This window comes from Schistocerca nitens, chromosome 11 (assembly GCF_023898315.1).
Source record: "Schistocerca nitens isolate TAMUIC-IGC-003100 chromosome 11, iqSchNite1.1, whole genome shotgun sequence".
NCBI lineage: Eukaryota > Metazoa > Arthropoda > Insecta > Orthoptera > Acrididae > Schistocerca > Schistocerca nitens.
In genome coordinates this window covers 22,773,039-22,796,185 of record NC_064624.1, presented here as the reverse complement: position 1 = coordinate 22,796,185, position 23,147 = coordinate 22,773,039, and the positions used below count along the sequence as shown (strand labels likewise).

General features: G+C 40.0%; 1 protein-coding gene across 2 annotated transcripts in view; it reads left to right on the top strand.

Moving 5' to 3' along the window:
• Nucleotides 1–5,586, top strand: part of LOC126212858 (zinc finger protein 728-like) — a 90,374-nt gene extending 84,788 nt beyond the window's left edge. For both annotated transcript variants that reach the window (XM_049940303.1, XM_049940302.1), the window contains 2 exons: nucleotides 3,469–4,355; nucleotides 4,944–5,586. In XM_049940303.1, coding sequence (XP_049796260.1) covers nucleotides 3,469–4,355; nucleotides 4,944–4,969 — 913 coding nt within the window. In that variant the 3' untranslated portion in view covers nucleotides 4,970–5,586. The remainder of the gene's footprint in view (nucleotides 1–3,468; nucleotides 4,356–4,943) is intronic.
• Nucleotides 5,587–23,147: the final 17,561 nt, after the last annotated feature.

Here is a 23,147-nt window from a genome sequence, read left to right as displayed (position 1 = left end):
GCCTGGAAGGGGATTTTAGGCGGTTTTCCTCATCCTTATAGGTGAATACCGGGCTGGTCCCCACGTTTCACCTCAGTTACACAACTGGCAAACATTTGCAGACATTCGCACTTTCCCATGAATTACACTGGACGCAGACAGTTGGGGTGTATAAAATCCGGCGGTTGGATAGAGGGTACCGGTATACACTCCTGGAAATGGAAAAAAGAACACATTGACACCGGTGTGTCAGACCCACCATACTTGCTCCGCACACTGCGAGAGGGCTGTACAAGCAATGATCACACGCACGGCACAGCGGACACACCAGGAACCCCGGTGTTGGCCGTCGAATGGCGCTAACTGCGCAGCATTTGTGCACCGCCGCCGTCAGTGTCAGCCAGTTTGCCATGGCATACGGAGCTCCATCGCAGTCTTTAACACTGGTTGCATGCCGCGACAGCGTGGACGTGAACCGTATGTGCAGTTGACGGACTTTGAGCGAGGGCGTATAGTGGGCATGCGGGAGGCCGGGTGGACGTACCGCCGAATTGCTCAACACGTGGGGCGTGAGGTCTCCACAGTACATCGATGTTGTCGCCAGTGGTCGGCGGAAGGTGCACGTGCCCGTCGACCTGGGACCGGACCGCAGCAACGCACGGATGCACGCCAAGACCGTAGGATCCTACGCAGTGCCGTAGGGGACCGCACCGCCACTTCCCAGCAAATTAGGGACACTGTTGCTCCTGGGGTATCGGCGAGGACCATTCGCAACCGTCTCCATGAAGCTGGGCTACGGTCCCGCACACCGTCCCGCTCACGCCCCAACATCGTGCAGCCCGCCTCCAGTGGTGTCGCGCCAGGCGTGAATGGAGGGACGAATGGAGACGTGTCGTCTTCAGCAATGAGAGTCGCTTCTGCCTTAGTGCCAATGATGGTCGTATGCGTGTTTGGCGCCGTGCAGGTGAGCGCCACAATCAGGACTGCATACGACCGAGGCACACAGGGCCAACACCCGGCATCATGGTGTGGGGAGCGATCTCCTACACTGGCCGTACACCACTGGTGATCATCGAGGGGACACTGAATAGTGCACGGTACATCCAAACCCTCATCGAACCCATCGTTCTACCATTCCTAGACCGGCAAGGGAACTTGCTGTTCCAACAGGACAATGCACGTCCGCATGTATCCCGTGCCACCCAACGTGCTCTAGAAGGTGTAAGTCAACTACCCTGGCCAGCAAGATCTCCGGATCTGTCCCCCATTGAGCATGTTTGGGACTGGATGAAGCGTCGTCTCACGCGGTCTGCACGTCCAGTGCGAACGCTGGTCCAACTGAGGCGCCAGGTGGAAATGGCATGGCAAGCCATTCCACAGGACTACATCCAACATCTCTACGATCGTCTCCATGGGAGAATAGCAGCCTGCATTGCTGCGAAAGGTGGATATACACTGTACTAGTGCCGACATTGTGCATGCTCTGTTGCCTGTGTCTATGTGCCTGTGGTTCTGTCAGTGTGATCATGTGATGTATCTGACCCCAGGAATGTGTCAATAAAGTTTCCCCTTCCTGGGACAATGAATTCACGGTGTTCTTATTTCAATTTCCAGGAGTGTAGATATATAGAATGTAAGAAACGGTATTTGTTCATGATGACAGCTCTTTGGTTTGAGAATCGAGAGAACAAAGGAAGGAATAAAGTAGAGGTAACAGCTTTAGTGCCAAAATTTCTAACAAATGTGGTGTGAGCCATCAGCACTGTTACTGTCCAGGCTGTAGTATGTGTGTTGATAAAATACATGTGCACTTCCATTATCACTGCATGAACAGTTTATGAATGTGCCTGCCACAAAAAATGTTGTACAGTAAATATTAAGGATATGACACAAGTACCCAGTACCTACACAATGGTTGCATGGAGGTCTCTAAAACAATTGATAAATAATTAACATCAAACTTTATTTATAGTTGAATTTTTCCACAAATTCTCTTCCTTATCCTGGTTTGTTTGTGGTTCACTGGCATAGCATAAAATTTTAATTGTAAGTTTTATATCTAGTACTTTGAGAAAAAGAAAGCTATTTGTCTGAAACCTTACTTGCATATTTTTTTTTATTTCTTTCTTAATTATTAACATTCAGTTGCTTTCCTTCCATATGTATGAAAATACATGTTGTAACTAATTGAGTTTTAAAAAAGTTACAATATCTAGTTATACAGTTGTCAACTTCTAGAATCTGACACACACCATGATACCAGTTACGTTAAAAAAATCGTGTGATCCTAATTAAGAGTTTAAAAACACTCGAAATTTACCAGATATCATGCCACGCAAAACTATATCCCCAACAAAACGCAAAAAAGTCAAAAGTTGCAGAGCAAAAGATAACACTGGGTATGCATGCCTTCAGTAGTTCATACTCTTTCATGTCCAACATGATGCACATACTGGGTACCTGAAAGGCATCACAGTTCTGTTCTGTGGGAAAGGGTTTAACTGCAGGTGGAATAATGGGACCCAGATACTCAGCTCATGCATCAGCTGTTACCACTGCCACACAATATGTGGTGTCAGCTAGCAGTGTCTTATGGGTGATGAAGTGGCCATTTATGTGTGTGCCCTTCAGTCAATGGTGTTCTGCAATGCCAGATGAGCAGATGTTAGGAAGATGTAAAAATTTTCAAAAAGGCTCAGTGCAAATATACTGGAAAATTTACAACTATTTCCATCTTTTCAGACAGTATTTCCATTTGTGCAAGGCTTCATACAAGTTGCAGTGCCGAAAACACAGTCTTAGATTAAAACCATTTGCAAGTGTGTCATTCACTTTCATTCATCAGTATGCAGATTGTTCCCTTGATTGATGTGACATTGATTCTTGTTCATGAACCATCATTATTCACCTGATTAACATCCGTTCTAGATACCTAACAAAATGTTGAAGCTTGCACTAGTTCTTTAGTCATTGGGAATCAAACAAAAAAAATCTGTTAATTAGGTGAAATAAATTTATCATTTCCAAAGGTGAAAGTGTTTGCGAAACAGAAAAAGATAATGGGAGAAGAACATTTAAAAATTATCTCTCTTAATTAAATCTTAAACGCCTTGAACATAAGAATTTTTTTGATACATTTAATAAATTGGTGTAAACTGTTAACTTGTAGTACTGTATTTTGAAAAGATTGTAACACATGAAAGTGAATTATTTTAACTCTCACTTAAAATTTCAAATGATATCAGCAGTGACTCAGATTCATCATTATTGAATTTCCTGTGGTTAATTTCGTTTTAAACCACTTTTACCTCATCAGTTCTTTCCTTCTGGAGAAATATAGTAATTTTAAATCATTAACAGTTACTAAATATGCAATTTCTTATGCACTTTTATGACTTGTGGCCTATAGTACTGCATTTATGGACACTCAAATATTGTTTCTTTGTTGTATATATATCAACATTTAACATTCTTGTCTTCACTCTTCAGATTGACTCAGACTACTGGTGGGAGTTGTGGCATATCATGTGGAGAAATTTATCACCATGGGCTGGTCCAGGATGATTCGGTGATAGACAAGGACAAGTCAACACATGAGTTTGGTACAGAAAATGTGACTATTGACAAGGAATGCTCAGTTGCCACCCAATATGACTGTAGTAAGAGAGAAAAGGAATTACTTCTATTTAGCTGTGATTTCTGCCAACAGAACTTTCCTTCAAAATACAGACTCATAATGCATGTGTTTATGCACATTGATGGCATGCAGCCACCTTTGTATGTTTGTAAGTGGTGTGGTGAGGTATTTCACAGTAAGGTTAGTTTGAAAACACATTTGAGAATGAGAGAGAATTATCATGTCTTAACTGCTGGCCACCATGAAAAATATGACTATAGTGATGAGCATCAAAGCAGTATCTTCTTGGATAGTGAGCCAGAAGTTTCTTTTACAGAACACATTGAACAGTCTTCATATGAGGAAACTTGGAAAATTTCAAAGAAGGCCTCTAATGACATGTGTAACAGACACATGACAAATGATGCAGAGAAAACAAGTGCTTATGGAATTTTATATACAGCTGTTAATCTCAGTGCCCAGGCTGATCCATATATTGCAAACAGAACCAACAAATGTGGTATTTGTGCCAAATGGTTTGCAAGGTCAGGCGATCTGAAGACACATTTATTAATTCACACTGGAATGAAACCTCACAAATGTGAGATTTGTGGGAAATCTTTTACTTTGTTAGCCAGTCTCAAGAAGCATTCATTAAATCACACTGGAAAGAAACCTCACAAATGTGAGATTTGTGGAAAATGTTTTGTTAGATCAGATTGTCTCAAGACTCATGAATTAATTCACACTGGAAAGAAACCTCACAAATGTGAGATTTGTGGAAAATGTTTTGCTACATCAGGTTATCTCAAGATTCATGTATTAATTCACACTGGAAATAAATCTCACAAATGTGAGATTTGTGGAAAATGTTTTTCTACATCAGGTTATTTGAAGACTCATTTATTCATTCACACTGGAAAGAAACCCTACAAATGTGAGATTTGTGGGAAATGTTTTGCTACATCAGGTTGTCTCAAGAGGCACGTATTATTTCACACTGGAAAGAAACCTCACAAGTGTGAGATTTGTGCAAAATGTTTTGCTACATCACGTTGTCTCAAGACTCATTTATTAATTCACACTGGAAATAAATCTCACAAATGTGAGATTTGTGGAAAATGTTTTACTACATCAGGTTATCTCAAGACTCATGTACTATTTCACACTGGACAGAAACGCTACAAATGTGAGATTTGTGGGAAATGTTTTGCTACATCAGGTTCTCTTAAGACACATGTATTAATTCACACTGAAAAGAAACCCTACAAATGTGAGATTTGTGGGAAATGTTTTACTAGGTCAGGGAATCTCAAGAGGCATGTATTAATTCACACTGGAAAGGAACCTCACAACTGTGAGATTTGTGGGTAATCTGTTGCTACGTCAAGCTATCTTAACAGACAAACATTAATTCACACTGGAAAGAAACCTCACAAATGTGTCATTTGTGGGAAATCCTTCGGTAGGTCAGGCACTCTCAAGAGGCATATAACAATTCACACTGGAAAGAAACTTCACATCTAGAAAAGACCTCACAAATGTGATATTTGTGGCAAATCATTTACTACATCAGGTGATCTCAAGACACATGCATTAGTCCACATGGGAAGCGGACCTCACAAATGTGATATCTGTGACAAAAGTTTCACTCAGTTGGGTACTTTCAAGACACATGCATTACTTCACATCAGAAAGTAACTACAAGTAATTGTTAGTTTATGCAAATAGATATTCCTGGTTGGTGCCCTAAAGGCCTATAAAATAATGAATGTAGTAGGGGGACAATAAATTGTAATGCCTGTGGAATAACATTAAAGTGTTGTAGAATTGTGAAAAAAGTGCAATAATGTGTACTATATTGAGGTAAGAGAGAATGTGAAATACAAAAATCACTATCTGCAGCTTGAGATGTTAAGAAATTGTATTACTAAATACTCCAGAAACATGAATCAAATGTGTTTTTGTCATTAACACTGTCAATAGTTATAATTACCACGCAATATTCAGTATAAGGAAATGTGATGACTTGCTGCTTATTATTCCAAACATGGTCATTATGTAGTACTTGTAACTCTGCATTTGAGAAAGTGACAGCAAAAATATATTCATGGCACTTCCTTCACTGAGGTTCATAAACTCAACACTGGAGATCCATGATTATGGCAATTATTTTACTCAGGTATTTTTCCTCAAGAGATATGCTGTATATGTCATTAACCCATTAGCGCCGGAATTAATTATTTCGTGATTTTTCTTTAAATTGCGTTATTATGTCTGTAAAAGGCATAAATTACACAACAGAGTTTTTTGACGAAAGTCATTACCGTCATTAGCAAGATATTTGATGTTGCCATATGGCAACAATAGGTGCTTCCACTACCTAATTTTATATGGATTACAACTTCAACTAAAATAAGTAGGTTATTGAAATTTCTTATTACATATACAATTTTTGTGCAAATTTATTATTCAGTCTTCATCATACAATTGATACTTTATAGCACAGTACAATTAAGAATCAAACTCTGAACTCAGCGTTATTTTACATGAAATGGAATAAAACAGTCAATACACAATCCCACATTACACTTTGAACACACTGTTCTCACAATAGGTTTACAGTCCTTGTTTGCACACCTTTTCTTCTTCTTCCCTTCTTTGTGCTGGACGAGGTGGTCAGTCTTATCAAACCTAATTGAATCTGATATGCAGCTGTCAGAACATGCCCTTCATGCAGATGGTCTCCCGGCTCCTTTTGGTAAAGCTTGGTGTCTTTGCAAGTACACTGTTGCTATGTCTGTCTTCAAATCAAGCTGAGAAATGGTTTGGTTTCTTGCTTATTTATACAAAATCCAACTGTTTTGTATGGCGACATCTAACATCCATGTAAAGAGACACCAGTACCATTTCTTGCTTCTTTATTGCAATGCGATAGCATGCTAGATTCTGATCCATCTGATCAGTACCTCCCATATACGTATTATATTTGGCTACCAGTTTTGGTCTGGGACTCATGTATTTCGCTTTTTTAGTTGTGAGAATCTCTTGACTTGGCCAACTTCTTGTGCACCACATAAAGAAGAGATCATTGTGACAACTGAGTTGTCCAGCCACCGCACATACTATAATCCATCACTCTTCTCTATTGCTGTCTCAAAATATCCCCAATCTTTCTTGGAAAATAATATTTGGTTTTCCAGTATACATTCCTTAGGAAGTCTGTTTTCTCTGATGGTACCAATGGCAGAGTATCCACAGTACTTGAGAAATGAAAATAGAGATGCCCCTGTAAATAGATTGTTCATGTAGAAGTTGTAGCAAATTTTTCTGTTCACTTCAGGAATTTCATCCAATAAAACAGGTAAGGGACTTGCCGACTTGCAAACAACTGCTCATAGACTGCTTTTCCCTTAGGAACTTTTCCCTGATACGGTTCATAATTCACCAAATATCCATCTTTAGTATTTAGGCTCCATATTTTATAGCCGAATCTAATTGGCTTACCACGAATGAACTGTTTGCATCCATGGTGGCCGTAGTACTTCACCATACAATTCGTTATATGACAGGTGTTCTTCAGGTACAAAATTCTCAATGCAGCACTTCTTCAACATCTCCATAACTGGACGAATTTTCCATGCCTTGTCATTTCCATGGATCTTAGTGTTATCTGCACAGTGCAGAAACCTGCATATTTGTAGAAATCTGTCTCTTCTCATAGACTGAGACACAGCCAAGTTTTTCATGTCATCTTTTGAGTCCCAATAATTTCTTTTAGAAGGTAACTTATTGTAGCCACTGAGATACAAAACGGAGATGAAACACGATATTTCGTCTGCTGTAATTTTTGGGTCCTGACAATTGAGAAATAGTGCATAAAGCTTTGTTTCTTTCGCTAAATGCTCAATAAATTCCTGGCCAATGGAAAGTTTTAATATGTCAATAATCGACATGTTTCCATAGCATGAGTAGTCAGGTTTTGGAAATGTAGAGGTAATTTGACTCTCAAAGTCAGGTCCTTTCTCCCACTGCCTCCCACACGTATCTTTTACAGAAACCCAGACCACGATATTGTCCGATAATAAGGTAGATCTTACCTCAGATACAGATGGCTCTGGTATATTTGGACGTTGTGTAGCTGTTTCAGGTACAATTGGATCTTGTGCAGTACGCATTAATGGTGCTGGCGGATTACAGTGCTCATAATCAACACCAATCCTTTCGTTATTTGGCATTCTTATTTCGGCATTAGCTCGTAGCTGACGAGAGGACAGGTTGTCTAGTGATCTTTAAAAATAAGAAATGAAATAGTAAATAATAATAAAGTCGGCATCAGTATACAAACAATTACAAACCAATGATAGGCATACTCACCCGCCAACATGTTCATCTCTCGAATCTTCATCTGTGTCTACATTCGGATCTGGGGGCTTAAGAAACACATCACCTTCAATATCGTCATTATAAAGAATCTCCAGCGCCTCAGCAAGCGAGAAACCTCTTGTAAAACAAAACAAAATATTCGTCCTTTTACTGAGTACAAGCGCCTAGCGTTGCCATATGGCAACACCGACGTTCAAACGGACTAAATGAACGTAATTTATTTCACAGCAAGCAGTAACTTCCAAAGAATATATATTTGAGTATTTAAAGCACAACCATACAAAAAACCCAAATTATATATCGTAACTTACTGTGTAAAACATACTTACTCGAACTTATACTCCATATTTCTTCGTCATACAGCAAACAACGACTTCCAACACTGCTTACGCCGCAGAATTTAAATGTATTGTTAAAACTGTTGCATTGTAGTTATCTATACAGTCTTGTGGAACGGAATCCAGTGCTGCCAACACTCTCGCTTCATTGTTGTTGTGGAATCAACGATTTTAAAAAAGTGTTACAGACATTGCATTATGGCAACGCACGGCACTGGTGGGTAAATAGTGTGTACATTTATGTTCTGTTAGTACTAATCCTGCATTAGTAAACGTATCAAAAGATATAGCAACCTGCTTAATAGCATGTTTGTCCACCTGTGGAACACAATACAATGACAATTCTACATCATATGGATTTGACATGTCTTTTACACATTTCTGGATGTATGTTGCACCAGTTGTATTCCACACGTTCAGATCAGCTAAATGGAGTAGTCGAGACATCAGTGTTAGTTACCATGCTACTCAGACCACTGTGGAGTCGTTCTGCACATGTGACATGGACAGTTACCCTGCTGAAAGATGCCTTCACCATGGGAGAGCACATCAGGCATGCATGAATCTATCAGTTGCAACATAGGTCACATAGTTTGCAACTGCCATGATGCTTTCGATTACTACCAGATGTCCCAAAGGAGCCCAAGTGACTGTCGCATGCACAATTGGCCCTACATCTGGTATCATTCACCTAAATGATAGCATATCTGGATGTGACAACTGATCTAGTGTAACTGGAAATGTCACCCATCCTGACAGTTGACATTTGCATTGACCTTCATTCCAGCATCAATGATCCCTTGCCCACTGCAGTTGCAATTGAACGTTTTGTTGGATCGGTATGGAAACATACAGTGACTGTATGTTGTGGAGCCCCATGTTAAAAAATGTACATTGAATTGTGTGTTCAAAAACATATATGGCTGCTGCATCATTGTTTTCTGTCATTAGATATGTCACACATTGCCACATGTCCAGCTTTACAGAGCAGGCAAGCCTCTGGCCGCCATGATTTGTGATGAAGTATAGATGTATTACACCTTTTCATAAGGTTATGGATTTATCATCTTTCAGACACTTTCCACAGATGTTCACAAAAGTAGCATAGATCCAGCCAACCAGCTTCACCACTTTTGAGGCGCTAGTTCCCAACTGCAATGCCACTGTAACTTGCCCTTTGCTAAAGTCACTTACAGCATTGGATTTATATGCTCACAACCTATCTAACTGGTGGAACAATTTCTTGTTAATCTCTCGTGTGTTTATATACCTGTAATCTGCTTATTGCATCATGTGTGTAACAACATGTGGCATTCAGTCTCCTGATGGGCAGTGTTCATGACATTTTTGTTCATCAGTTCATCTTCACGTCAATGGGTCAGATGCGAAAATGTGTAATCTAACAAATTCATTGTGCCTGGTTGCCTTTACACCAGTGCACAACAGCTATATTTTGTGTGAAATTTTTTTGTTTCACAAAGCTTTGTACATGATTCAGAGATAATGTAGATAAGTGTTATGCACCAAACTTCTTAATTATTTGTTCTGCGTTTAATACTGTGTAAGTTCTCTAAAAGTGAAATAGGTAAACAAACATTAGATGTTACAATTCGATTCCATATATTTTTATACACAAGAAAAACACTTGGGAGACATCAGAACGTCTGAACTAAATATTTCTTGTGTTATATTCAAAGATGTTTCCATTGTGGATATTTTTCTTAATTTGTATAAATAAATGACGTTTTTGGAAATCTGTATTTATGCTTCATTTTTAATTTCAGAACGATTGTTTTTATTTTTGATTTCCTATCTATTTGTTATTGGTGAAAGTGGTTTAGTATGTCCCATCGTATGTGTAGGAACTGGAGATAGTTGTGATTAAGGGATTGGCACTGTTCTGTTTTGCTACACTTTAGCTATGGCACTTTGTAGTGATGTGATTACATTTTATTCCATCTTTAACATGATAGGACATCCACAATTGCTGTATACATTATTCATAATAGGCAACATGCACATACATTCGTATTAAATATTATTTTGCAATGAAACGGAAGAAAAACAGGATGTCTGGCCAATAGCCTTATGTTCAGTTGAATCTGAAAATATACTACTAAGTGTGGCGACTATACAAATTGTGAATCTCTAAGTAAAACAGTAAAATTTGTAGTAACATGTTAAAAAAGGTACACAATATGTATTGAATGTGTCAGCTAAAGATGGGTCATTTAGCGTTTCTCTGGTACACGAGATGTAAGCAGAAAATAAACATATTCAGTGGTTGTGTGGAAAACCACCCAGAGAACTGAGTCTACATACCCATAAATTAAAGAGTGTAACTGCACCTAATAAAATCATAACCTAAGCTAATCATGACAGAATAAACTGTTGTACAAGAATTGTCAAGTACAACTCAATTGTAGGATGTGGATCCAGGAGTACATGGTAATCGAGCATATTGTTTAAAAAAACAACAATGTAGAGTGCTTTGAAACAATTGACTTGTGTTTACATCAGAACTTTACCTCTAAGGCCACTAACAGACTGAGGAGCATAGTGCTGGAGAATGGGATGGAAGGGCACCTCTGATGAGACTGAAAGCTGGTTGCTAAGAGTGAGCCAAATTGATCCCAGCAATGCTTTATGGCCCCATGTGACCATTAACAGTTGTCTAATTGGTTGCTGGATGGTTTTCTAGAAGCTATTCCTCACTAGCGATGCTTCTCAGAAGTGTCACCCCATCAGCATTCTCACTGCCAGGATGGTATGAATGTGAACAAGGCATATACAGTGGTAATTGGTACAGAACCATCCCTTGCCTAGCCACAGCTCTGCAGTGAAACATATTTCATAAAGTGTTTCTGACTTAGTCTGTCAGTCTACCATGGACACTTCACTCCCCCTCCATAGCATCAGGCTAATTATTTCAAAATCACAAAAGTAGTAGTTTAATGTTTGAAAATGCTCCTTTGCTAAGCGATGCAAGGTTTTAATAGGGGAAACAAATAATTCCCAAAATGTAGTACAAAAAGTGGACAGGAATAGAAAATTCAAAAGAATTTAAGAAGTTAAAGATAATAGTACAATAATTTATAGTTTGAATTGGCCAATTTTGGTTATTGTAGAAATATATGCAGCCAACTGAGATAATGAACTGGTACAGTGGTGTGGTAGTGCAGAGGCAGCAAGTGCTCCGACCATGTACTGAGCCAGCTGGGAGAGGATGAGGGCTGTCAAGATGCAATCATTCCAATAGAAAATAACACTGCCTCCTTGCTTAACTGATCAACTGAGAGACGGCACATACCATGTAGTAAGTCTCTGGAGAATAGCTAAAGCGGACACTGCAACAAAGCAGCACTGATAATTCTGTTGTATTGGCTGGAATAGTGAAACAGAACTGGTACTATGGTACTATGAGAGTGACATGGTCAAGATGAGCTGAGACTAGTCCCTTCTTAGCGGAAGAAGAAGAGCAGAACAGATTCAGGAACATGGTGGTAGGGACAGGAATAACAGGGAAAGGTTAAGAAACTAACTGCAATGATATCTGATTACAGGATTTCTCCAGCAGTACAGGATGACTGTTCGTCGTGCATTAGCAGTAGTGTAAGAAACCACGTCATTGAGAAGTTGTCCCTATTCCTCTTTGTTTACTGAATATGAGAACCAATGACACTACATGCATTTTTTAGCAGATAGCCAGATTAAAAGAGGCTAGCATAATCCTCATTATCACATGCCAGCACCATAGGATTGTCTAACGACACAATGGTACAACTATGGATCCATGCATATATTTATTCATAACCGTGGGGTTGTATCAAAATTATGCCACTTGGACATTAACCATATGTAATACAGGTAACTACCACGAGGTCTTGTGGGAACAACTCGTTTTAATGATGCCTACACATTTGAATAGTGGCAGATGCAGTAGAAGCGGAAATACAATTAAGATATAGTACTATATTACTTGGCCAGAGCACACAATGTAGTTAATGATGCCAAAAGTGGATGGAGAGATAACATGCGTCACTGTAGTGAATGTAGTAAGTAAGGTTTCCCAGGAGGATATTAAATCATAATCACTGGGTAACCCATAAAAGAAAGAAACAAAATAATTATTGTATAAGAATATGCACCCTGACTGATCAGAGTATTTCAAGTGAAATACTGTGTTGAAGCTTAAAGGAAGGTAATCTATCACATAATAGTGTAACAAACCAGCTTACTGGTTTTGGCTAGTTTCAGGGGAGAGTGACTGTCATGTCATCATTTCTATCACACATGAAATACAGTAAACAAAATACAGAAAAAGTAACACAAAGCATAAAAAGAGGTACTCATGAAAATATTTAAAGTGAAATGTAAATGACCATCTATGAATGGCGTGCTTTCAGAGTAACTGTCGCACTGACAAGAGCAGTTAGCCCATCACTGTGTAATTACAACAATCAATGCATCTACCCTTGTTTGCAGAACCATAAGTAAATCTTATTCATCCATATGACAGTGAAGGTGCTACTGTTGTTAGAAAATTGTTTGTCTCTTAACTTCATATAGAACTGGGCATAATTAAACATTACCTTTCGCAAACCATTGCTGAGAAACTACATTTGACACCTTCTGTGTTCGTAGTTCCTTTCAAGTATCATTGTTTGGTAATGGAGTTAAGTCATTTTTGATACAGCAGTAGTATATAATTCAACTTATCTATGCTTTCTTTCTCCTGAGGTACCATTCATACCCTATATTTTTGTCATGCTGGATCTATGGTCTTGACATGTAGGAGTGTCTTCTGACAATGGACTTACCTGTGATGTTCAGGATTTCACGTCTGAAATCTATTGTATATTAGGTGGAGAATCGAGGAAAGTGTACTTTTAAAGGCGTAATACATTTCCTATAATGGCATATGGCAAAATTCGTAACCATAAATCGCTTGTTTCACCAGATCAATCCACGTGAGGTACAACACATTCCACCACAAATTACGAAGACCAGGGCTTATTTTTGCTGTGTTATCCTTTACATACAAAGAATATAGGTCATCTGACGTACAAAGGTGCTGCCAAACAGTAACATATGCTACACTATGTGCATGCGTTAGCCTGACTGCTAGTAAAATGTTGCAGTGTGAGTTATTATTTGTTTACAAAAGGGCTAACACAACTTCCAGATAATATTGTTTTATACATTATAACTTCCCACTAGTGTATACTACGAGAGTTTTGGGTAATTTCAAATAACTGTGGTTTGCCGATTTTAGGCGAGTGTGTCAAGTACATGATCTCTGTAGGTTACTCATTGCATTAATTGGTCTTTAGTGTTAACGCCAAACACTTCATGTAGAGGTCCTCTGATTGTTGCAAATTTGGTTCTAAACTGTTTTATAAATGAATGCACTTATCTCTTGTCTCTTCATGTATTTAATTAAGAAGTTTACTTGCCTATTTTGGACAAGAGAACTATGAATTCTAAAGTAAATTTTGATAGTAACGTGGAAATAGCATGACATCTGATAATAATTGAAATTTCGTGTATGTGTTTTTCGTACGAAACTCGGCAAAAGAAAAATATGTATTCCTATAAAGAAACCATTTTATTAATAGCAGCTACTGGAAAGACACTTCGTCACATAATGTCTCCAATTATCTATTTCACTTCAACGCCGCTTATGAACTGGTTCTTCTACCTCAAAACTGTAATTCTCATCTTATAAGAATGTAGTACTGATTAAACCTCGTTTGCAATAGTGTAAATTGGTTCGTAAAAAGTTCACTTCACATGACGTAAAATCTTTAGTGCATATAACGGAAAACAGTTATTTCATGTATCACCACAGTGCGTTTCTCACTTAAAGGAACGTCTAAGGCCTTACTGAGTAACATAGTAACCTCCTGATGATGTTGAATAGTAGCCCCTCACATTCTCTTTTACTGGTACATTATTATTACTAAATAACTGATCTCTCTAAACTCTTGTCCACTGAATAAGCAATTACTTCTGGTCACACTTTAATCATTTACATTATCACTGCTCTCGTTACTTCGCTGTTAATATGCAGTAACTTATAAAACAGCAAGGCACACTCCAGTTTTAGAAAGCAATTCTTGCAACTTCTTGCATAAAAAACTGCAAATGGAAGATGGCAATCTAGCCTCAACTGGAGACTGGTTCTACAGTCTAGCACAATTCGTTTGCACCAGTCAGTCAAAATGATTGACTGAACAAAAGAAATATTACTCAGAACCACATCAATAAACTACATTTCTTCCCATAGTGAAATCACTCCTACACAGAATAAAATACCACATGAAACTTGTTCAAACAAACAATACCATGACCTCAAGGCATAAGGGTGCTTATTTCCCAAGGCATACTGAGGATATGCTGACAGCAACTTGTCCTTTTCTTCCTGCATTTCTGCATGATAGTACATGTGCCTTCTCATAAATTATTTTGAGCTGGACTAAGTGACACTGTAGAGGGTGGCAGAGCTTGACCATGGTACAGCTGTAACCAGTCAGAATATACTACCACTGTATGGTCAGACAATGAATATCTGTACTAACAGAAATCACTCGTATGATGGAATAAGGGGTTTCATATTGAGGCATGAATTTCTTAGTCCTCCATTTCTTAATCATGGGGTTACGAATCAAAAGTAATTCTCCAGGTTTATACTGAGAAAGCACAGCTCCTTTGTTACTTTGTTCATCATGTTTCTGGGTAGCTTATATTTATTTTGCTTTATCTCCTTACAGATAGCCTTGAGGTGACAAATTTTGCCAGATCCACGACAGATGGGAGTTTATCATGTTCAAATGTGGAGCTCATAGGCCGTCCATATACTTCCTCATAGGATGTATACCTAGTTGATTCATGTATATGACCATTTTACGCAGACGTTACATAGGCGACCTACCTGTCCCAGTCACTGTGTGGTTTATGTAGTGAGACAAAATCCGAACTGTTGTTTGATGAACACATTGGAGGTGGCTGTTAGCTTTTGGGTGAAAAGGCGTGTTTCTCTATTTTTGGTTCTTAGACATTTGTTCGCTTGTAAAAACAGGGTGTACAAGAAATTAGTCCTTTGTTCACTCAAAATATCATCAGGACTTTCGAATGATTACACTTAACTATTGACAAAGGCTCTTGTTACTGTTCCTGTAGTCATATCTGCACACTTTTACTAGAATTAGATATCTAGGAAAAGATCAGTGATAGATAGGATATATTTATTATTTTATGTCGTCTGTGACAACGGTCTGACAATGTCTGAGGTAACATTCTGAAACGGGTTTGTAACGTCTGTAGCGTCCAGAAGTGCTTGCAAGGCAATTTAAGTTCATGGTGGGACTGACCTCTGACCACAAGACAAGTAGTTTTGTATGTGCTTCTGAACATCAGTCTGTCTATCTTCCCATCAATACCGTGTGTCTATTCTGGCATTCATGGGTTTATGTCCATTATGACATGCCTGCAAACTGTCATGATACTGAGATAGTATACATGCTTGCAACTCTCTGTGCAATTATGACTCTGTTGCTCAGGGGGATTTATATGGCATAGAATATAATCAACTGTGACAAAATGTGGAAGAGAATTGTACCAGTGACACTGTACATCTCTCAATTCTTTTATTAAAACATTGTCAGTCTGAATCATTTTGACCATATGGCTCAGTGCATCAGCGTTCAGGTGTGAACAGCTTTGTTTGTGGCATACGTCATAATCCTATTTTGACGGTTTTAATGCCCAACGAGTCAAATGACTACTGGGGCCCTTTAAACTGAACCTCTACAAAAGAGCAGTATTATCAGGTACTACAGCGAATTTTCTTCTGTACAGACAACATCCGAAATAGTTGACTCCAACTTTAAGTTCTAGCAATTATACATGACAACGAACAGCACTAACAGCATATTCGAGGTGTCTGTTCAAAGGATATAAGGCTTCTCAGAATCAGTATATTAATAATGTGAACCTGTCAAATCATATTTAAGTTTCCTCATAGCCAATTCAAATCCTTCTGTCCACTCAAACACTGCACCTTACTTTAACAACTTATTTAATCGTTTGGATGTCATTGTGTAAACCTTTACCAAAGACGATTATAATTAGTGAGGCCAAGAAACGTTGAATCTCCTTAACGTTAGTGGGCCTGGAAGAGTCTGAACTGCTTTGGTTAGCTGTGGATATGTCTTAACCTCACCTGAACTGGTATAATATGTCCCAGGTACTTAGCCTTTGACTGTGCAGAAAAAAAAAACTTTAAATTCAAATGTGTACGTTGTTAAACTTGATAAAACGTACCTTAATCTCACCAAATGTTCCTCAGTACTCCTTGAAAATATGATATTGTCTAAATACACTAAGGCTAGGCGCAAATCGAGACGCGTATAGCGCGTGTGGCGTGACGCAGCGCAGCGCGCGTTTTTGTAACATCACAGGTTCAAATGGGACCGCGCAAATTGCGACGCGACGCGACTGGGACGCGACACGCGCCTACGCCAGGTCGCGCGGCGTTGTGGTTGAGGCACAGTTTCTCGCGCCGCGCGTCGCGCTTGCATCGCTAGCACCGTGGGAAATTTGAGGCGGGGAGCGGAAAAGTAGCCCGGGCATATGCTCACATCGGAACGGCGCATATGAGCTGTGGTAATATTGCCCATTCGATAAATTTTGCCTTACTGTGTACTGAATTTTATTGCCTTTGGGTAGTGTTTCGTTTCTCGCCATTTAAACGCTCCAGCTTTCTTCGTTACCACGTTATACTTTTCTGTTATTTATATGTGCACAGTTTTGTTTTGTTTTTCTTCTGTCAAGAAAAATGTGTACTTCAGTAACTGATGAGCCATTGGCCGTTGGAATTGCACCATATGCCTCCACGATGTTTTCAGATCGCAAGAAGGGACAGAGGGTAGTGAATAAGGAAGCAAGGAATTTATAAAATCATGTGATTAAGAATCAAGGCAGCAAAGTAAAGCAAGGTTATCTTCTCGCTGCCTAGTAAGCTAGCGTATCTGTACGATCTGTTACAAAAAGGGATAATCTCCACAGGTGTGATCCCTTTGTGCTTCTGGTAAAAGGCGTCCAAAATCTGAAATATAGAAGTTTCACTGTGATTACTCTGATATGGATGTAATAATGTAATACGACACACTGTACTACATGGTTCAAATGGCTCTGAGCACTATGGGACTTAACATCATAGGTCATCAGTCCTCTAGAACGTAGAACTACTTAAACCTAACTAACCTAAGGACATCACACACATCCATGCCCGAGGCAGGATTCGAACCTGCAACCGTGGCAGTCCCGCGGTTCCAGACTGCAGCGCCTAGAACCGCACGGCCACCGCGGCCGGCTGTACTACATGCATGTGAACAACATATTTCCACTGCAAACTAGAAACAGTCGAAAAGCAGTCACAAATAACAATGTTTTAATTGGTTCGCCGTGATGAGAAAAAGTATGTCAATTGTTGCATGGACATTATCAGCAGTAATAAACTAATTATACAACAAGAGGCTACACAAATAAAGAAAATGGTCGGTATTATTACGAAAGTTGGAATATCCTAAAAGAGTGTTATGATTAGATATATTTAATTTGTTGAAATGTGCTGCTGACAAAGGCAGATCTACTTTCATGACAATGTTTTTCGAACTGCATCTCACAAGGCACACATGGCTAGCTTGTGCATTCCTGTCGCGGGCATTATCCTTCGCTGCTGACAATACACTGACCATTGTGTTGTGCGACAGAGCAATTGTTTATTTTTCTCAATAACAACTATTTTATTCGCGATCACGCATTGTCAGTTTGGCAAGCCGTAGGTGAGTAAACAGTATCTGGCATGTGCCTATCATTCCGCTTGAAGGAACGCTCGTCATTACTTTAATACTGCCCAGATCAAGAGAAGGAATAACATCCTTTGCTATGTTTCCATTCCAGTCGCTCAGTGTTAAAAATACGATGGGTTACGAGGATTCCACCAAAATTCCAACAGAATTGCCAATCTGTTTTTGTGTGAGTTGTTAACCTTTTCTCATTCGAAGAAGCATAACCATTTATGAGGAAAGGCCACATTTCTCTTGGTTACTGGTTTAATTGTATTTCCTTTGTCACAATGTAATTTGCCAAACTCATCTCACAGCAGCTATTGAGACAGAATTCCGAAACGGAGGGCGTCATTAAACAAGTAATTGGCAATCACAGAACTCAATAGCTTACGAAAAACCTCATAGTATCGGTTTGCAGTAACATAAAAGAAGAAATTTCATGTTTATTTTCATACTAGGAAGCTCTTGTTTCGCTAGCTGTCGATAACTCTTAAAAATTACAGTCACTGGAGTGAAATAAATAAAAAAAGAAGTGTAAGTAGTGATATATCGCCATAGATAAGAAAGTTCCGTGTGTTTAATAATTGGCAAAACACTCTCCTCCTTGTGTGCTATCATTCGCCAAACTTTCGTTTCGATGTCTCGAGCGGTTTAGGAAATAAGATAGATGTTGCGAGTATTTCATTCTCGCTGGCGTGAGATCGGAAGTGAGCGCGCTACATGGGATCCATTTTCTCGAGATCGGAGGCAGATAGAGATCTTCTCCCAAGTTTAAACAAAAATTCAGCATGTTAGCTAAATTTCATACGCAGCAACATATGGTGTAATACGCACCAAACGGAAAATCATAGCGACCCCTAACTTTCGTTACAAACTTTTTGAGTTTTGCGTAATGCCTTACTAAAATGTGTACATTACAATAAGAATGGTCATTAGCGAGGTGATGGGCACTTCGTCTCGAAGCTGACATATAACGCTACAAGTAAGGCAAAAATCATATATTTTCGGAGAATAGTTTCCGTAAAATCGTTTGAGAAAGATAAGAGGTTGCGCTCGCTTTGGTTCAGTCAGCGCAGAGCGTCGCCAGTCGGCGCGTGCGAAGTATGGTGTACGCGTCGCAATATGCGCTGCACCCGCGCGACCAGTGCGGCACGTGCGTGTCGCGCTGTACTGTCGTGGCACGTCACACGTGCTATACGCTTCTGAATTTGCGCCTAGCCTAAAGACGTTGTACGTTTCAGTCATCTTAGCAACAAGTCAACGAATCTTTGGAAAGTGACAGGCGCATTTCTAAGGCTGAAAGGCATGTGTTAAAACTAATACAAACGTTATGGAACCACAAATGCGATTTTTCGGTATTCTGATGCAATCGGAATTTGGTGGTAATTAGAATACATGTAAAAGGTAGTAAAATACCTACAGTTTCCCAGTCTGTCTAATGTTTCGTCGATATGGGGTAGAGGGTAGGTATCAGTGGTAGTTACCTTGTTTATTGCTTTTACGTTAGTGCATAGGTGATAGACTTTCTCTCTGCTGATTGCCTTTTTGGGTACCACAACTATAGGGACCAAGCAGGGGTTCGCAGAGGAATGATCTGTCCCTGCATCCAGCTGTTGTTGTGTAACATTCTGAACAATGGATTGTAGATAAAATAGGAATCTGTCCGGTTCCGAACCTGTCCCTTTTCTAAGCTATTGGCCTCATCTCTTAAGTTCGAATTTCTTGTTGAGCAACGTCAGTGACTGACATATACTGCTGTTCCTCGAACAACCAAGCATATTCCTCCAATATCGAGTACAAAAGATTACACTTAAACTGGCAAATGTGCTAACTTCTCATAGGCCTGATTTTCAAGTAAGGTCGCTACTGTGCAAATTGTCCTTCTGTCAACTGCTTGCTCTTACACTTTAACTTATTTTCACACTGAAATTCTTCCTCTACAACTTCCTGACCACTAATAAGTATTGTTTCACGTGTAATCTCTATATCTCCTTACCAGTGTCTCTATTTTATTTACACCTCTTCTCACATGAATCAACGACCTGTAAAGAACGTTGTTTAGACCGATTGTATCAACGTTAAAGTCCAATCTAGGCAGCATTTGGATTGTGAACACTGGCCAGTGCCACTGCTGATTGTTACCAGTTTTGTAAGTTTCAAATGCCCATGTATGTGGTTCTGTTGGAGGTTGTGGAAGAGGCCTCATCCCACAAATTCCTAGCTATTGAGGGTCGCGAATTTCGCCGAAATAGTTGCCTCACTGAATCGAACAATATGCGCACCATAATCTACCACCACCTGGTGCCAGTGTAGGAAATCCTTCTCTAGAATGACACTGAAATCCCTTCTGCGTCTTCTCCAAACTTGCCTTACAAAACCATAATTCTTATCATGCGTCTGCAGGTTTTACGAAACATATTCCTGCAGGCAGTATTACTTCTTCTCTTAATCCTCTAATGCTACAGCGCAACGACTTAAGTGCACTCTTATCATTATTAGAAACAAATAATGCTCTAATTTGAGTCCCTGTATCTACTGACCACTGACTCTTTGGCAGCTCTTCCTCTGATATTGGCCTCTAAAGTTATGTTAGTCACGTCATTTACACTTCTGTCTTGGACTGGACACATTACCCACGTTACGTGGAGGATGGGTGGTGGGGCCTCATCGACCATTTCCCCAATGTGTACTCACATTTTGTCTATTTTCATGTGGAGAATTGCGCTATTGAAGATTCTGTCTCTCATCTTTTGGGCAGGCAGTACTTGCATTTCAGCGTTTGAAATTCGTGTCATTTACAAAAACGATGCACAGCTTTCTGCTTTGCGACAGAGTAGAGACGAACCTTGCAACAACCTTGCAAAAAAGTGTCAGTCTTACTGCCTCATGCAGTGAAGTAGGTGAGGCCACATTTACTTCACTAGATATCTGCAGATTTATTCCACATATGAATACGTCAATTGTTCAGGCTGTAGCTACCTCAATTAACACGTCGTTACGTGTGGTATCCCACCCTAACGCATATGTGCCACCTGAGACAGCTCGTATTTGATCAGCAAAATCTTCATTCATCTTGTGCTTTAAAGTGGATAAATGATCTGTAGTAGCTGATTTCTCATTTGTCGGGATAGTGCTCTGCTAAATCGTAAGCCAGGGCTTCAGAGAAAGGTAATTAAGAAGATTACCAAGGACTGTCCTCAAAGTTCCGTAAGTGGCCCACTGTTGAAGGCGTTGTCGCATACGCAGGTGACATCCTAGTATGTGTCTGCAGACTCCAGGGCGAGACTTAGTTCAATGGCGAGCGATGTGCTTGCTCAGATGCAGCGTCGGTGCAAGAGCAACAAATTGACTATAGTTGTTCATGAAACCACATACATACTTCTGAACGGAAGGCTTTCTCTTAGTAGGAATCCTTCCCTGAGGCTTGACGGAATACCTGCAAAATGCAGTACTGCTAGTACATATTTACGGTTTCTTCAAGTCGAGGAAAGAAACTGTCAAGAACACTAAAAATCTGTTACTAAAAAAATGGCTCTGAGCACTATGGGACTCAACATCTGAGGTCATCAGTCCCCTAGAACTTAGGACTACTTAAACCTAACTAACCTAAGGACATCACACACATCCATGCCCGAGGGAGGATTCAAACCTGCGACCGTAGCGGTCGCGCGGTTCCAGACTGAAGCGCCTAGAACCGCTCGGCCACACCGGCCCGCTCTGTTACTCAGAAAGCGGTCAAAATTATGCATAATATTGCCTGTGCTGACTATAAATTACCATTTCATGTGGTGTGGTTATAACACGGAGCTAACTTCGACACCATTATGGACTTAATCGTATTGACGTATTGTCTTAGACTAGGGAGCAACAAAACCGTACTGCTACGAATTCAGTGGAGCATACTTCTGCAGCTCACTGTGCCTTTCGCACTACGCCTGTAGAGGGTTTGTTGGTGATAATCGGGATATGTCTGATGGATATCGTGGTATGTTACAGGGCAGTGCTGTTTTGGTGAGGGTGTGAGCAATATGATCTTGTGTATGAGATCAGAGGAATGCATATTACTGATAAAAGACATTTATGAGCCTGGGAGTTAGATGAATAGCAGTCTTATTCGAACGCTAGGAGCACTACAAGGAGTGTTTAACGCATATTGTCAAGCACCAGGAACAGATTCAAACTGAACGACGAGGTATGGTGCACGAGGTCGAGGGCACTGTCCATATCCCAAACATCTGCACCATGTCGGACGTGGTAACACACGAATCTGTGAATGTGGAGAGGAAGGTTATGGTGATCATGTCGTTCTCAGATGTCTCCTTTTTCAGGTAAAGAGAGACTGCAGATAATTAGACTGCAATCTGCAAACAGTTGCAAGTGACCAAAATTTTAGGTCCGAAGTCAGTGTGATAGCACATCAGATATCCAAAAGGCAACTGCTTAACGTTCAGTCCACAAGATCAAGTGGAAGCTCTGAGTATCAAAATAATGCCAAAAGTTTACAAAAAGCATTTTCTCAGTTACAGATAATAATATGCACATACATAATTTGTCGTCGGTCATTTGCTGCTCTATGCACACAAATGGAGGATGCCACATTTATTTACACTGACGGCTCCAAGACCACCTTTGGTGATGGGAGTGCCAATATTACTGACGACACCCCTATTAGGTTTCGCCTTCCCGACCAGTGTTCGGTTTTTTATTGTAGAACTTTACGCTGTTCTCCAGGCTGTCCAATAAATCCGTCTCCATCAGTGGATGCAGTATATTATATGCTGAGATTCGCTCTGCTCTCTTCTCAACCTCCAAGCTCTTTATCGCATCCGCCCTTTGTCCACCGGATTCAGGACTGCCTCCACATGCTCCACCTGGGGGGCATTTCTGTGGCATTCCTCTGGATCCCAGGGCATGTTGGTATACACAGAAACGAGGCAGCCAATATAGCGGCTGCTGTCTGTCTTACTCGGCCCA